General features: G+C 41.5%; 1 protein-coding gene across 11 annotated transcripts in view; it reads left to right on the forward strand.

Annotated features, from left to right (window-relative positions):
* Nucleotides 1-15,186, forward strand: part of LOC119510871 (WASH complex subunit 2-like) — a 56,586-nt gene that overhangs the window by 31,800 nt on the left and 9,600 nt on the right. For all 11 annotated transcript variants that reach the window (XM_037805294.1, XM_037805301.1, XM_037805300.1 and 8 more), the window contains 5 exons: nt 834-965; nt 2,684-2,853; nt 5,896-5,998; nt 9,847-9,978; nt 12,114-12,296. In XM_037805294.1, coding sequence (XP_037661222.1) covers nt 834-965; nt 2,684-2,853; nt 5,896-5,998; nt 9,847-9,978; nt 12,114-12,296 — 720 coding nt within the window. The remainder of the gene's footprint in view (nt 1-833; nt 966-2,683; nt 2,854-5,895; nt 5,999-9,846; nt 9,979-12,113; nt 12,297-15,186) is intronic.

The following is a 15,186-nucleotide window of genomic DNA, read 5'->3' on the forward strand; positions in this document are numbered from 1 at the left end:
CTTCTGCCCCAAACAAGTGTCTTTTGTAGATTTAGAAGAAGGGAGATAGCCCCCTATTTTTCTCTCCTTTTCCCCATTGCTCAAGTTTCTAATTCATGGAAAGAAAAAGATGCAAGCTGTTATCTGCATGTGGGGCTGCAGGGGGCTGCACTGCTGTCTTGCTCTTCCTGCCTTTGGGTCCTCTCTAGTCACTTCTCTAGTTGCCACTGGAGGAGGTTTGCCTCCATGTCCTTGTCCTCATGTTGCTTCCCCATCCCTGCCTGCCCCCAGATGTCCCACCTCGAGTTCCACAGAGATGGAGGTTACAGTTAGAAAAGACTATTAGGCTGTCGTAGGTGAATACATGAGAGAGGAGTGGGATTTACTAATGTTTCATGATTCTTTTTTTTTTTCCAGAAGTGTTACAATCTATACCTAACTAGAGACTTACACTCTAACAGTTTGACATGGGGGAGAATTATTATTATTATTTTTTTTGAAGATGGTAGCAAGTAGTACAGTTAATCTAGAAAGTTTATATGTTTTTTACTACATAAATCAGAGTTGCTTTTTTGAATAGCTTCATAAAGTATGATGCTTTTGCCATTCTGCTCACAACATTTGGATTCTCTCTTCAGCAGATAAATCATTGGGATTCTTGGAGCAATCAATAAATGTGAGCCCATTGAAATGATTCATTCATTTCCTGGATTTCTGTACATATTTTTGCTTTGAGAGGGACTGTTTAAAATGACTACTCCCAGAACTATGCTGAGAAAAAGGCAAATTACTATAAAGAAGTATGACTGTTTTATGTGTACAAATGTGTCATCTCCTGCCATTTGTTTTTCTAGGACAATCTGTTTGGGGCTACAGCTGTTAAAAAGCAGACATCATCTCTATTAATTCAGAATCAAGAGAAAACAAAACTCTCTGAGCCTGCCAAAAAGAAAACATCTGCCTTATTGTTCAGCAGTGATGAGGAAGTGAGTGAATCACATCACATTCTCTGTAGTGTGATTACAGAGAATGGCTAGCCTAGACTTTTTTTTGAGGGGTTGGTGGTGATAGATTCTATCTATTTTATATCTAGTGAGGTTTGGTTATCAAAGATTATGTTCACAAGACTATTTCTTTTGGAAGATATTTTGTTTAGTATGTTAAAAATTAATCTTTTCAAAATGGTTATGAATAAGCATGGCCTCCAAACTATAGTGTAATATGCTAACCCAAATGAGTTAGGCCTTATTTTATGTTGCTAAATGATTACTTTGTTTCATTAATCTAGAACTGTAGCCAGGTATGGTAGAAGTATTCTATACATGTTTAACTCCTTTTTCATAGGAATCGTAACAGTATTTTCATTTGTGATCTGGATACATATTGGTAAAATCGAGGGGAATATGATTTAGCCACTGTTGAAATTTAGCTGTACAGAGAGAAAAAATTTTAAGATGGCGATATTAAAATCCCTGAGCATTAAAAATTTTCTCTTGTTATAATTGTTCTTTATGTAATACTGTAAGCAAGTTATGTGGGTACAATGTGATAGGTAAATCTGGTGTGTTAATGTTTTCACTGAAAGTAATAACTGAAAAATTACGCATCATAATTTGCTTTTTCTCTTCAAACTTGTTGATTTCTGATGGCTTATCCATTTGTTTTTTCTTTTCTTAGCATAGCTAGTGGTGGTTTGCCCTGTAGTAATGGCCAGTCATCATTCTTATAGTGGCTCAGGGAGAACAAAAACATTAACTTAAGCTGGGAGCAAAAGGGCATGTAAAGTGAAGATGGGGTCCTAGAAGAGTGATTCTCAGCCTTGGCTACCTGGGGAACTTTAAAAAGCATTTATGCTGGGGTCTCACCACCAGAGGCTTGAACTAACGGGTGTGGGCCTGGCCTGGTCACTGGGATGTTTTAAGCTCCCTGTGGCCACTGTTGAGCACCACTCTTGTGAGTGAGTGCTTCTCAACTTCCATGTGAAGGAGTCCCCTGGGGAGCTTGTTAAAAATGCAGATTCTGATGTGGAAGGTCTAGCGCTGGACCTGAAGACTTTGCATTCCTGACGAGCAGATGCTACCGGTCGTGGATGTCACTTTGAGTGCCCAGAGCTCTAGAGAGTCAAGGACCACCTTGGCAAGGGCTTGGGGATTTCTGGATTAGAAGGAGTGGGCAGAGCCAGATGGGAGGTCAATAAATGCTTTCTGAAGGCCCAATTCAGACTTAAGTGGTAAAAGGTTCACCAGCAGCTCTCGCTGTGTCCTGTTTACATGTGCATGAGTTTTTTATACTTTCTTTTTCCAGGTTGCTTTGGAGTTTTAAAATTAAAATACCAGTCTCCCTAAAAGTTGAGAGAGTTCCTGCTTTTTTTCCCATTCCTCGTCCTTGTCATCCCTCCACTATAATTAATTTTGATCTCCTAAAATAGACAGGCTCCCTTGTACTAACACCAGGCGGAACTGTGGAGAGGAGAAACACTGCAGCAGGGCAGCGGAGTGAGCAGGGTTGTGAGATTGTCTGGTAGGACAAAGAACCTGGTTTTCTAGAACTAAGTACAAAGAAAAGTATGTGGATGCGTACATTCTTCAAGAGTGCGATACACTTTGTTCAATATTGATGCACACTTAAGTTAACTAATGCTATTTTTATTTTATTTCCTGTGTTCTTTAATCTGAATTGCCACTGAATTTGTTATTTCTTTCAGGACCAGTGGAATATTACTGATTCACAGAAAAACTCGGCACCTGACAACAGGTCTAAAGTGGGGCTTAGAGACTCAGGGACCAGCCAGGTACAAGAGGCCAAGGCGGTGAAAAAGACCAGCCTGTTTGAGGAGGAGGATGAAGACGATCTGTTTGCTATTGCTAAGGACAGGTGAGACAGTCACTGCAAGACATCACCTAATCAGTGTCAGTGGTAACAAGCAAACGGCGTTTGGTGCACAAGGGTCAGTCAGCTGGGATGACGAGCCGGTCATGTGGCACCTCACGTCCAGGCAAACAGTGATGTCTGCTTTTCACTTGCAGGGTGTCCTCTCCCAGTAGTGGGAGACATTCTCTCTGCAGCATTTGTGCTTTGTGCCTCCAAGATGTAGCATGTTCTCTTTGAAGCTCCTTCTCTGATTTCTTCTGTCGTGCCTTTTTGTTTTTTTTAAAAACCTCAGCATTTCTTTTCCTTAACTTGTCAGCTTATTGCTTTTTGTTTTTGTTTTTCTTCTCGGGGCTACCCTAAGGAGTGTGTCCCTCCTTTGCAACTGCCTTGCAGTTTAGCATTTTCTGTGTTGTGCAGAAATGGACTGTTTACAGGTGCGCCCCTCTTGTGCCCCTCACCACACACACCTGGTCATAAGTTCAGAGATGGGGACTGCAGGTGTTGTGTGTGCAGTACCTAGCTGTCAGTAGTGCTTTCTTTGCCCCAGACTCATTCCTTCTCCTTTTGGTCCTAAAGTTTTCTGTAAAATTTGGTGTTTGGGCATTGTTCTGAGGAAATAATTGACAGCTTTTGTCAGAGTCTCAGAAGCTTTGTACACACTGTAACAAGTGTTGGGGAGGATGTGGAGAAATTGGTTGGAATGTAAAATGGTGCAACCACTTTGGAAAATCAGCCCAGCAGTTCCTCAAAATGTTAAATGTAAAGTTACCGTATGACCCAGCAGTTCTCTTAGGTATTCACCCAAGAGAAATGAAAATATATGTTTATATAAAAATCGGTACGTGAATGTCCATAGGATCATTATTCATAATAGCCCCAAAGTGGAAACAACCCAAATGCCATTCAGTGGATGAACAGACAGCCCAGTACTTCCATGCAGTGGAATCCTATTGAGCAGTGAAAAGGAATGAAGTACTGATATATGCCAGAGCATGGATGAGCCTTGAAAACATTATGCTAAGTGAAAGAAGCCAGACACAAAAGATTACATGTTACATGGGTCTGTTTATGTGAAATGTCCAGATAAGACAAATCCATAGAGAAGACACGAAGGAGACTAGTGGCCGCCTAGGGATGGGGGAATGGAGGGAGTGGCAGTAACTGTTAATGGTTACAAGGTTTATTTTTGGAGTGATAAAAATTTGAGCTTAGAATGTGATTTTGGCTGTACAACTCTGTATATACTAAAAACCACTGATTTAGACATTGGGTGGATTTTATATGTGCAAATTATATGTTAGTAAAGCTGTTATAAAACAAGTGGAAGCATTGTAATCCTAAACATTCTATGAAATGATGCCTTCTAAGTGGGGCACCCAGACACCCAAGCTGGACAGGCCAGCTCACCCCTGTCCTTCTGGCATGGTGGTTAGTAGCATCCTTTTCACTCTTGGCCCACCACTGTTTAGACCATAATGAGAAATCTCCTGCTCACCAAGTAGCATGTTTTTTCCTGAGGACAAATCATGGGAGATTCAAATTTAATCAGCAGTTGCTGAGCGTGGAATGAGGGCTGAGGGGCTAGTTAAGATTTGCCATTGTTTTCTATTGTGTTTATAAAGTCCAGAGATCAGACTAGCTGTGCTCCTAGTTTATACCTTCAGAATCTGTCATCAGGTTTCTTTGTGGATTTTTAAAAAAATTACTTGTTCAGAAAATCATGCATAAGATCTCCTGTAAAAGCTCCTTAGTGAGGTTTCTGATGATCTTCGTGCCTTAGTAATTTGTGATCCTTTTTGGTTAAATTTTGTATAAATTCTTAACTATATATTCTTAAAGGCAAATTAGATGCTACTTTGCTGTGCCACTAAGAATCAACTCTCCGCTTTTATAACTCCTTCAAGGTGTTGACTTAATTTTTAACTGCCCTTTAGGGATGTGTGCAGTCGGAGTGCACCCAGCATTCCCTAGGCTTTTTTAAGATGTGGGCTGACAGCAATATTACACTAACCAAGGAGCTACACAGATGGTGCCTTGTTAATAATTAGATTTACAGAAAAGGTTATGAAACATTTATGAAGTGATGTGTGTATCGATTGTGTTCTATGGTAATTAGGGGGATGTGAGGAGCAGTTCATGAAGTGCTTAATTAAGCCTTTATCGAGCTAAAATGGAATTTAAAGTTGCTATTGCTGTGACAATTCTCTAGTACCTGTAAGCAATCATTGTTAATTGTTGGGTGGTTCCTAATCACATACTGAAAAATAGAATGTGACCTTTCTGTATTTAGAACACTTCCTATTTGGGACCTCCCAGGTCTGGTGCTCAGCTTTCCTGTGCTTCTCCATTTTTATATTTCTGTTCCTTAAAGGGTCCTATCAGTATTTGTTCTGGCACATAGTTCTGTACCACCTTCTCTGTACAAGCTGAGCCAGAACAGAAACCCAGGTGAAGACAGGCTGGAGGCTGCATTAGGTTACAGTTGCCTAACAGGGTGAGAGGTTGGTGAATTTTGATGTGGTGAACAGTGAAATGAGCTATGCTTTCCAAGATTCTCAGAAGAGTAGGTGTGGAGGGAGCTGGCTAGGGATGGGTTTAAAGCGCTCAGAGAGGCAGGGTCATGACAGAAGCTATGCTCATCTTCGCGGCTACCTCCATGAGTAATCTGGGAGTGGGCGTCCAAACTCTGGTTCTTCCTCTGTCTTAGGAAGTGGGGAGTGAATGCTGAGTTTGGGACTGGCCAGGGTCTCGGTGCCCATGGCAGGACTGGCAGCAGGTGCACCCAGCGGATGATTAGGGGGTCTGCACTACTCTGCATTAGGGAGAGGACAGAGGCCAGGACTTGCCAGACACAAGTTTTACTGACTTCCAAGTTTTCCCTGTTTGCTTTCAACTATGTAAAGTCAGCAGAAAACTTGGGCACTTTGGCAGTAGGTGGTGGTGGTGGTGGTGGTGGTTGCAGTTCTATAGGAGTGATGCAGAAGGAATCATGAATTTTTTTGAATTATATTTACCTTTAATTTTACCATTTGCTTGTTTGTACAGCCAAAAGAAGACCCAGAGAGTGTCGTTGCTTTTTGAAGACGATGCTGACAGTGGAGGCTCTCTGTTTGGCTCTCCTCCTGCATCCGTTCCGCCAGCAACAACGGTATTCTTGGCCTCTTAGACCCAGGACATATCCGTGAGGTTGTGTCACATGAATAGTGATATTTCCCTCAGTCATCTCTTCAGATCTGACTCTGTAGACTGTTTTACAGAAAAACTTGGTTGCGTCATTTTAGAAAGAACTTTTCTGGCTAATGGTATTTTGCAAATGAAGCACACATGCAAAGCCTAGATGAAGCAATTCCTCTGTGTCATACAGTCCATTCCATGCCATGAGTAAAGATGAGATCGGACTCTGGGGGCCCAGGGCAGAATGGCTTGGCCCCAGTTGGCCTGTCTCTGAAACATACCTGCTTTCCTGGAATTCTGCTAGCATGAGACCAGGCCAGTTAAAGCACAAGGTATTCCTTTCCAGAAGCATAGTTCAGTAATGATACTTTGGTCCTGGTTTGTATTAATAGGTGTTCTGTGGCTGTCTAGTCTAAATACCCTTTCAGTGATAAACTCCGAAAGACATCACTATTACAGATGACCTAAGCTAAAAAACCTAGTCATCCTTTATGTTAGCTGTATCAGAAAGGAGCATTTATAGGCGAAAGCAAGGTGGTGCTATTTGTCGAGGTCACCAAGGTGTCTCAGGTGCTGTCACTGGCCTATCATCCTCCTGCCCCAACACATGCCCTGTGGGCACTGAGTGCATGTACTTGGATTAATTATTTTGCCACCTGGACTTGCTAAGCGCTCAACCCCACCCCCCAGGTGTGATTTAGGACTCCTAAGGCTATTCCCCACGGAGCTCTCCTTCACCTGAGCTGGATTAGCCTGAAAGGCCAGAAAGCAGAGCTCCCTCTAAAGCCTGCTATGACTACCTTCAACCCCAGCCTCAGACCATTGCAGACTGATGTGTGAGAAGCAGAAATATGCACCAGATGGGAGGAGGAGTGAGCCCCTGGCCTCCCATGTGGGAACAGCGAGAGTCCAAAGTGGCAGCTCCTGCTCATGTGCTTGATGGTGAGCATGGAGAAGACCCTCCCACCCCACCCCAGCTATGGGCAGTGGAATCCCTGATACCTGCACAGCCCTAGGGGCGCTGTCCTCCTTAGAGATGCAGTTGAAGAGGAGATGGGAGTAGAGGAGCTTGTAGCTTCCCTTTTCCTAGAGGCTGCTACTTGATTCTTCTTCCATACTTTCTAAATAGTTTGGCTTAAAGTTTATTTTTAATTACATAGTAATACATGACTATATTCTTTAAGAAGGTTAAAACATGGCACATAGCGTACAGAGTCCCCCTTCCATGTCCTCCTTAGCTGTAACCATTGGGAACCATGTGCTGCTTATCGTTCCAAACCTGTTTCTAGGCATTCACACACATATATTTTTTTATTTAGATGAGATGATGTTTTACCTTTTCATGCATCTTTTTTTGTACCGCAGCATGTACTGCAGCATATTTCCATAAGCCTACCTTGATCTTTTTACTGCTGTGTAGTGTCCTGGTAGTGTAACTGTTCTGGGATGTGTGAGCATTTCTTCCTTGGCAGAGTAATCCAGTCTTACATCAGGGATGTTTCTTCCTATCCCTGCTGCCTTGTCATCTCGAGACAGGCTGGCTTCCATCTCGAGAAGGGAATATGTTTTCCTTTTAGTTTACTCTCCTTTCTGAAGCCGTAGTTCCCAAAGCCAGTCCTTTCATCCGCTTGTTGAGATACCTTAGCTTAGCCATGATGCTACCTGTCATCTTGTTCAGACTTGTCCCTTCTTTTCCAGTCCCCCTTGCCTTATGCTCCAACTATACTGAGTAAATGACCCAGGCTCAAAACACTCCAGGAGGCTGTTGCCTCTTGTCTGGGAAGTTCTTCATATATTCAGATGTAGTGCAAATTTTAACCCATCCTATGGAGTTTTCCCAGACCAGGCACATGTGAGTTAATGAATTAATAGCTCTCTCCTCAGCATGTTCCAGTCAAGTGGGGTTGCACAACTTGGACTATGCCCTTTTGGTGCTGGGCAAGAGTGTTGCCTTCCGTTAGCTCTGGAGCTCACTGCTGGTGCTTCTGAAATGCTCGTAAATCATCTGTACTTGCATCTAGTAGCTCCATGATTAAAAAAGTTGAAAGATTTGTTGTGTTTTCCTTTGTAAGTTACAAATAGTAACTTCCACCCTGGATAAATGAGAAACAGTTTAATGAATTTTGGAGACTCTGGAAATGTAAAACTTCTGTCAACCTGTTAAGATTGTTAAATAAAATGAAAGGTCAAAACATACATCTAAAATAGCCAAGCAGCCTGCACACATTTTTTTTTTTTTTTTTTGCTTACCATCTATGAAATGAAATCACCTTTAGATAGTAGTAGAAAAAAGTTATTTTCTGTTTAGGCATCGTAAAATATTTTAAACTGGTTTAAATATGGCTTGTCTGTAAGCCTGCCAGGAAAATATATTTCTTAATGAAGATGGGAGGGTCATGGTTTCTTTAGAAGGATTTAAAACCTGTAGTTTGGCCTGCCAGGAAAATATATTTCTTAATGAAGATGGGAGCGTCGTGGTTTCTTTAGAAGGATTTAAAACCTGTAGTTTGGTATTTTCCTAGGTTAAAAGAACATAGTTATATGAAGGGAGAACAGGTTTTCCTGTATTTATTTTTATTTTTAATCTCAGTCAACTTGCATCTAGATACATACAGTTTCCAGGAGTTCAGCTTGTTCCACAAAAATTTTTCCCTTTGAATCAGATCAGTGTTGTCTGACCTCTTCTGAAATTCTTTTGTGAGCTTCCGATCTTTTATTTGAAGCTCAAATGCTTTTGCATTTTAAGGAACTCTTCCTAACTAAATCCCCATACCCCATGCTTCTTACTTCATTCATAACTTTACTAGTTAGTAACATCCTTCTTCAGTTTCCCAAGTCTGCCTTCCCAGCTTGATTTAGACAGTGTTTCAAAGCTTCTTTCCTTATATCACTGAGTTAGTTGAAGTTAATGTTTTGTTTTGTTTTTTTTCCTCAAGAACTTGTTGATAAATCAATTGTCCCAGAGAGGCTGATGCTAACTCCAGGTAGGTCATGTGAGCTCAGCGTCTTGATTTGAAAATCCCTGCCTCCCAGATAAGGAACAGGTGGGATGTTGGTCAAAGTTCTTGCAAACTTATGCTTAGTATCTACTTGATGTAAAACACTTAAAGTGGCTGAGGACATTACTAAATGTCCTATTAGGCAGTTGGACAAAACAGATATTTGGTAGCTATTAATTGAAGTTAGGAAGAAAGTAAAGTAAGGACCAGGTGAAGACATATAATGTGCTTACAAATGAAGCAGCTGCTTCCTGAAGGGAACAGGAAAATCATCATAGGCAACAGCGAACTTTGGCCTTGAAAGAGGAAGAATTACTTGCTTCTACCAATAGTGAGGGGACAAGGCCTGGAAGTGTCAGAGTTTATAATAGATTTAAGAGTAGAGAGGAATGATGGGTAATGGTTGATTATCATGCTCAGTATTTGCTTCATGCAGGAAGTGCAAGTTTGGGGTGGGGGGAGATGAAGGCTTGTGGGTATTTGCTTTTAGCTGGTCAGCTCTGGCTAATGTCTGAGGGATGTAAGAGGATGGAGGCCGAGAGGAGTCACTGGGTGGCAGAGGTCAGGATCCACTCCAGGGCCGTGCCAGTGAGTTTGACAGATCCACGGAGACAGATGCAGAAGATAATGTACACTGGCAGAAACTGCTGTGTTCTCTCTTCAAGTCAAAGCCAGCATCGATTTTTTTTTTTCTCTTTATGCCCTCATTTCCGTCTTCTACAGCATCCTACAGAGGACTGTGGCTTTGGCACGTTCTATACGTTGCCCTGCAGGCACAGTTGGTTATTTTTGAGGATGTCATTCCCTTTCTTTTGTCCCTCAGGCAACACCTATACTGTTCAGTGATGGGGAGAAGGAGGCACCGTCTGAAGCAAAGCCTGCGAGTAAGGGAGTTGAAAGTACTTTTGGACCACCAGAATTTGGGAGAACCAGTGTGGCCGAGGGATCAGAAAAGGTGCCCTTTCTTGTTGTGTGCTGTAATGTTTGTCTCTCATGTCTTGTTTTTAAGCCCACAGACACACACAAAACCTTAAATTTTTCCACCACAGAAAATACATGTTCATTTGTAGAAAGCTTTGAAAATGCTGAAATGTATGAAGAAGAAAACGCACATTCCCACCATGCCAGGAGCCCCATGGCAGCTGCTTTTGCCTTTCCGTCCCTTTGCTGGGTGCATTAGTCAGGGTTCTCCAGGGAAGCAGAGCCAATAGGAGGTATCTGTAAATATTAGGAGATTTTTTATAAGAATTGGTTCACGTGACTGGGGATGGGACAGTCCAATTTCCATAGGGCAGGCTGTAAGCTGGGAACTCTGATGAAGGTTCTGGATGGATTCCCTAGGAGAAGATGGCCGATTGAGGCGCAGATGAAAATTCTCTGTTCTGACTGCTGACATCATCACCTCTCCTTTCAAAGCCCTCATCTGATTGGACGAGACATCTCTCATTGTTGAAGGCAGTCTCCTCAGTTGATTGTAGATGTCATCAGCCAGAGATGCAGTCAGCTGACTGATGATTTAAGTCCATGAGATATCCTCACAGCAAATCAGGCCAGTGCTTGCTTGACCCAACAACTGGACACCATCAAAGTCCAAACTGATGCATGGACTTGACCATCACAGCGTGTGTATGCAGCGGCATGCCTCCTTCCTTTTTCACATTACTGCCGTCGTGTGGTGTGGACACAGTTTGCCTTTCGTTCTCTAGAGTGTCATCCACATTTTATTTTTCATTTCAGCTTTCTCTGTGTGTCCGCTCTTTCTGATGTATTCTTTTCTTTGTAGCTTTTCTGTTACCCTTGGTTCTCTTCCAGTTTCCACCTGTACCCGAATTAAAATGTTAGTTTTAAGAAGATTCTAATTGATCATTCTTTTTCACATGGTTGATGTTGGCTGTGAATTTCAGAGTAAAGTGGAACTTGTATTTCTCCCAACCATTGGCTTTCTTCCTCTGGACTGCCTGTTGTCTCTGGTGGGCAGCCTGCACAGCTGCTGCATCTGGGAACCCGGCATCGATGACTATTTTCAGATTCTTATGCCTCTTCTGTCTTCCTGACTTTCCTTGTACTTTGTATACTCCATGTCCAACTGTTTAGGTTAAATCTCTCTCATAGGGTCTGTGTGTAAAGATTGTTGCTTTTGCTTTCCTGGGGAAGCTCGTTGAGGCTGTGGTGATACAAGCATTTTATTGGGACTTGCTGTGTGTGGCACGCTTTTCCCTGTAATGGCCATGCACACCTTTCCTGCCCTCCCGTGGCACCTGCACTGCCCTGGTCGCGGCTCCCACTGCACGGGTACTCTACTTGCTTGTTGTCCTGCCCTCTCCCCTGCTCGAGTCGAGGCTCCTGGAGGATGGGGACTGGCCTCTTTTGCCCGCTGGTACATCTGTAGCACACTTACCATGTTGCTCATGGCAGGGCCTTTAGTAATACCATATTTTATTCTGAGAAGCATCCTTTTTCACCGTTTAACCATTCTTAAATTTGATATGCCTCACAGTTGATGCCATAGTTTAATTGGGAGCCATTTTCCCTTGGTAGCACATGCAGTCATAATGCTTCTTACCGTCAGTGGCTGCTTAGCTGAAATGTGGTCCTTATTCAATGAGTAAATGCTGCATTTCAGGATAATTATAGTGCTTCTCCTAATTGCAGATCCTAAAATGTGAGTGTCTGTTTTTTGTTGATTAGGTTTCCCTTAGAATTTAAAGTAAATATTAGGGAATATATGACCAACTCCCAATCATTGGCATTTGTGTTACCTCTGTGACTTAGGAATCATTTTGCTCATTAGCAGTCTCTGTGGATCAGGGTAATAACTTCTCTATCATCACTCAGTTTGGGGCGGGGGCATGGCCCAAAACTGATTAGAAAGGTAATCTTTGGCTATTGGTTATCTGTATGAAGCTCTCTGTGGGAGCAGCTAGTCCAGAATTGACCTCATTTGTTAGCTGGGAGCAGGCGTGATTAGCCAGGATGCCCTGCACATGCAGGTGTCACAGTTACTGAATTACAGGGGCACTTGGAAGGCCCCAGAATGGGATTTATAGTTCCAGGTTTTACTTATTTTTCCCTTTTTATTTCCATTTTCAGGAAGGGCCCTTGACTAGATCTGCCCAGGAAACAGTCCAGCATTCTGGTTTGTTTTCTTCACCATCCCCATTGGATAAAGGAGCCAAGGATAGAACCAAAACAGTTCTTAGCTTGTTTGATGAGGAAGATGATAAAACCGAAGCTCAAAACAGCATCCATAGTCTACAGAAAGAAGCAGGAAAGGTGAGCATAAAGCAAAGGATAAAAGAATCTCATTTTGTGGCACCAGTTCTGGTAAGAATTGCTTAAGAAATCTTAGCTCTGACCACAGAGTGAAAATGCTCCTCTTTAGTCATTTATGTTTGGAAGTCTAAATCAGTGACTCTAATCCCAAATAATGTTGCTGGCTTGGCGATCAGAATTTCATCTGCCTCCCCTGGGACTTACAGGACCTTGTTGTACCTCTTAGAAAACTTTTGCTCATATTTCAGTTATGGGGTATGAGCAAAAGGAAAGGGAAGGCAGTGTAGACTGGCAAATCTAAGTGTTTCTGGTGGTCACTTTTAGAAACATGGGTCGGTGATGAACCTTTCATGTGTGTTGGGTGTCAGCAAACTTTTTGTGTAAAGGGCCAGGTAGTAGGTATTTCAGGTTTGCAGGCCTCGTGGTCTCTCTTGCAGCTGCTCAGCTCTTGCCATTGGCAGCATGAGAGCAGCCATCAAGTGAATGGAAATGCAAGGGTGTCACTGGGTTGCATAATACTTTATTTTCAAAAATAAGCAAAGGTAATTCTAGGAGACCACTATTTCCTTAATATCCAAATCAGGCAAATACATCACAAGAAAACTACACACTAGTCAGTTTCCTCTCTCTTTTTCTTTATTTGAGAACTTGTGGGTTTACAAAACAATCATGTATAAAATACAGGATTCCCATATACCATACCAGTACCAACACCTTGCATTGGTGTGGAATATTTGTTAGGATTGATGATAGCACACTTTAATAATTGTACTATTAATTAAAGTCCATGCTTTAACTTAGGCTTCACTGTTTGTGTAGTGTAGTTCCAGGGATGTTTTTATTTTAATTTTTATTCTTTTACTATATATACAATCAAACATTTCCACTTTTGATCACATTCAGAAACATATTTTGTGCTATTAATTCACAGTGTGGTGCTTCCATCACCACCATCCATTACCAAAATATTTCCATTATTCCCGATAGGGAAGCCTTAACTTCCTGTTCCCTAAACTGATCCTGTCCCCTGGTAACCTGTACTGTAGATTCTGACTCTATGAGTTTGCTTATTCTAGTTATTTCAAATAGGAGCGCTCCCACGGTATTTGTCTTTTTAAGTATATCACTCAACATGATGTCTTCAAGGTTCAACCATGTTGTCGCATGTGTCAGGACTTCATTCCTGTTTATGGCTGAATAATGGGATGGGTGCTGCATGGAGAGAGTATTTTACAGTTCTTTACTATGATTTATCAGCCTCTTCCTCCTGTTCTTCCCTGGATGCTGCACAGTGTTCTTCTGGCCTCTGGAGTATCAAAATAGTTGTTTCAGACAGCTTCTTCCTGTTTAGTAGTTGTTTGGTAGAAGGACTGAGTCCTGGAGCTCCCTACTCTGCCGTCTTCATAGAAGTCCTTCAATATCCTTTTATGTCAGTGCAACAATCCTCAGTGAAATACTAGCAAACCTAATTCAGCCTACTATCAAAAGGACCATATGCTATGACCAAGTGGGATTTATCCCAGAAATAGAGTAAAGGACAAAAGCCACATGATTATGTTAGATGTCAGAAAAGCATTTGACAAAATTGAACATCTTTTTATGATTAAAAACAAAATAAAACACTCAACAAATTAGGCCTAGAATGGGCCTTCTCAACGTGGTAAAGGGCATCTGTGAAAAGCCCACAGCTAATATATCGAATGGAGAAAAACTGTGAGTGCTTCCTCCTTAAGATCAGGAATAAGACGGGGATGTCTGCTCCCTTCACTTCTGCTCAACATGTGCTGGAGGTTCTAGGCAGGGCAGCTGGGCAAGAAAAAGAAATAAAAGGCATTCAGATTAGAAAGGAAGAAGTAAAACCGTATTTGCTGATGACTTGATCTTGTTCATAGAAAGTCCTAAGGAATCCACACTCAGACTCTTAGAACTAAGAAATAAGTTGAGCAGAATTGCAGGATATAAGATTGATATACAAAAATCAGTTGTATTTCTATACAGTAGTAATGAACAATCTGAAACTGAAATTAAGAAAACAATTTGATTTACAATAACATCTAAAAGAATAAAATACTTGAAGAAGTACAAGACTGTCCACTGAATAATATAAAAAACATTGATGAAAGAAATTAAGGAGGACTAAAAGAAGTAGGAAGATAGCTGTATTCATGGGTTGGAAGACTTAATATCGTTAAGATGGCAGTACTCCCCAAACTGATGTAGAGATTCAGTGCAATCCCTATCAAAATCCCAGCTGGCTTTTTGCGCAAATGGGCAAGCTGATCCTAAATTTGTAGAAATTCAAGGGACCTAGAATAGCCAAAACAATCTTGGAAAGAACAAAATTGGTGGACTCACACTTCCTCATTTCAAAACTTACTACAAAGCTACTGTAATCAAAACTTCCTGGTATTGGCCTACTGATAGACATATAGACCAATGGAATAGAATTGGAAGTCCAAAAATAAATCTTCACATTTGGTTTTTGAAGAGGGGCCCGAGATAAAATAGTCAATGGGAATAAAATAGTCTTTTGAACAAATAGTGCTAGAACAACTGGATATACACATGCAAAAGAATAAATTCAGACCCCTTCCTCCAACCACGTACAAAAATAAACTAAGAATGGATCATAACCTAAATGTAAGAGCTAAAGCTATAAAACTCCTAGAAGAAAACATAGGAGTAAATCTCTAGACCGTGGGTTAGACAAAACTTCCTTAGATATGACACCAGGAGTACAAGCGACAAAGAAGACAATAGCCAATTGGACTTAACAAAATTCTTTATAACTCATTAATAAAAGACAAGAAGAAATCCAATTTAAAAATGGGCAGAGGACTTGAGTAGGCATTTCTCCAAAGAATATAAAAGTGGCCAATAAGCACATGAA

The sequence above is a fragment of the Choloepus didactylus genome, chromosome 15 (genome assembly GCF_015220235.1).
Source record: "Choloepus didactylus isolate mChoDid1 chromosome 15, mChoDid1.pri, whole genome shotgun sequence".
Lineage (NCBI taxonomy): Eukaryota > Metazoa > Chordata > Mammalia > Pilosa > Megalonychidae > Choloepus > Choloepus didactylus.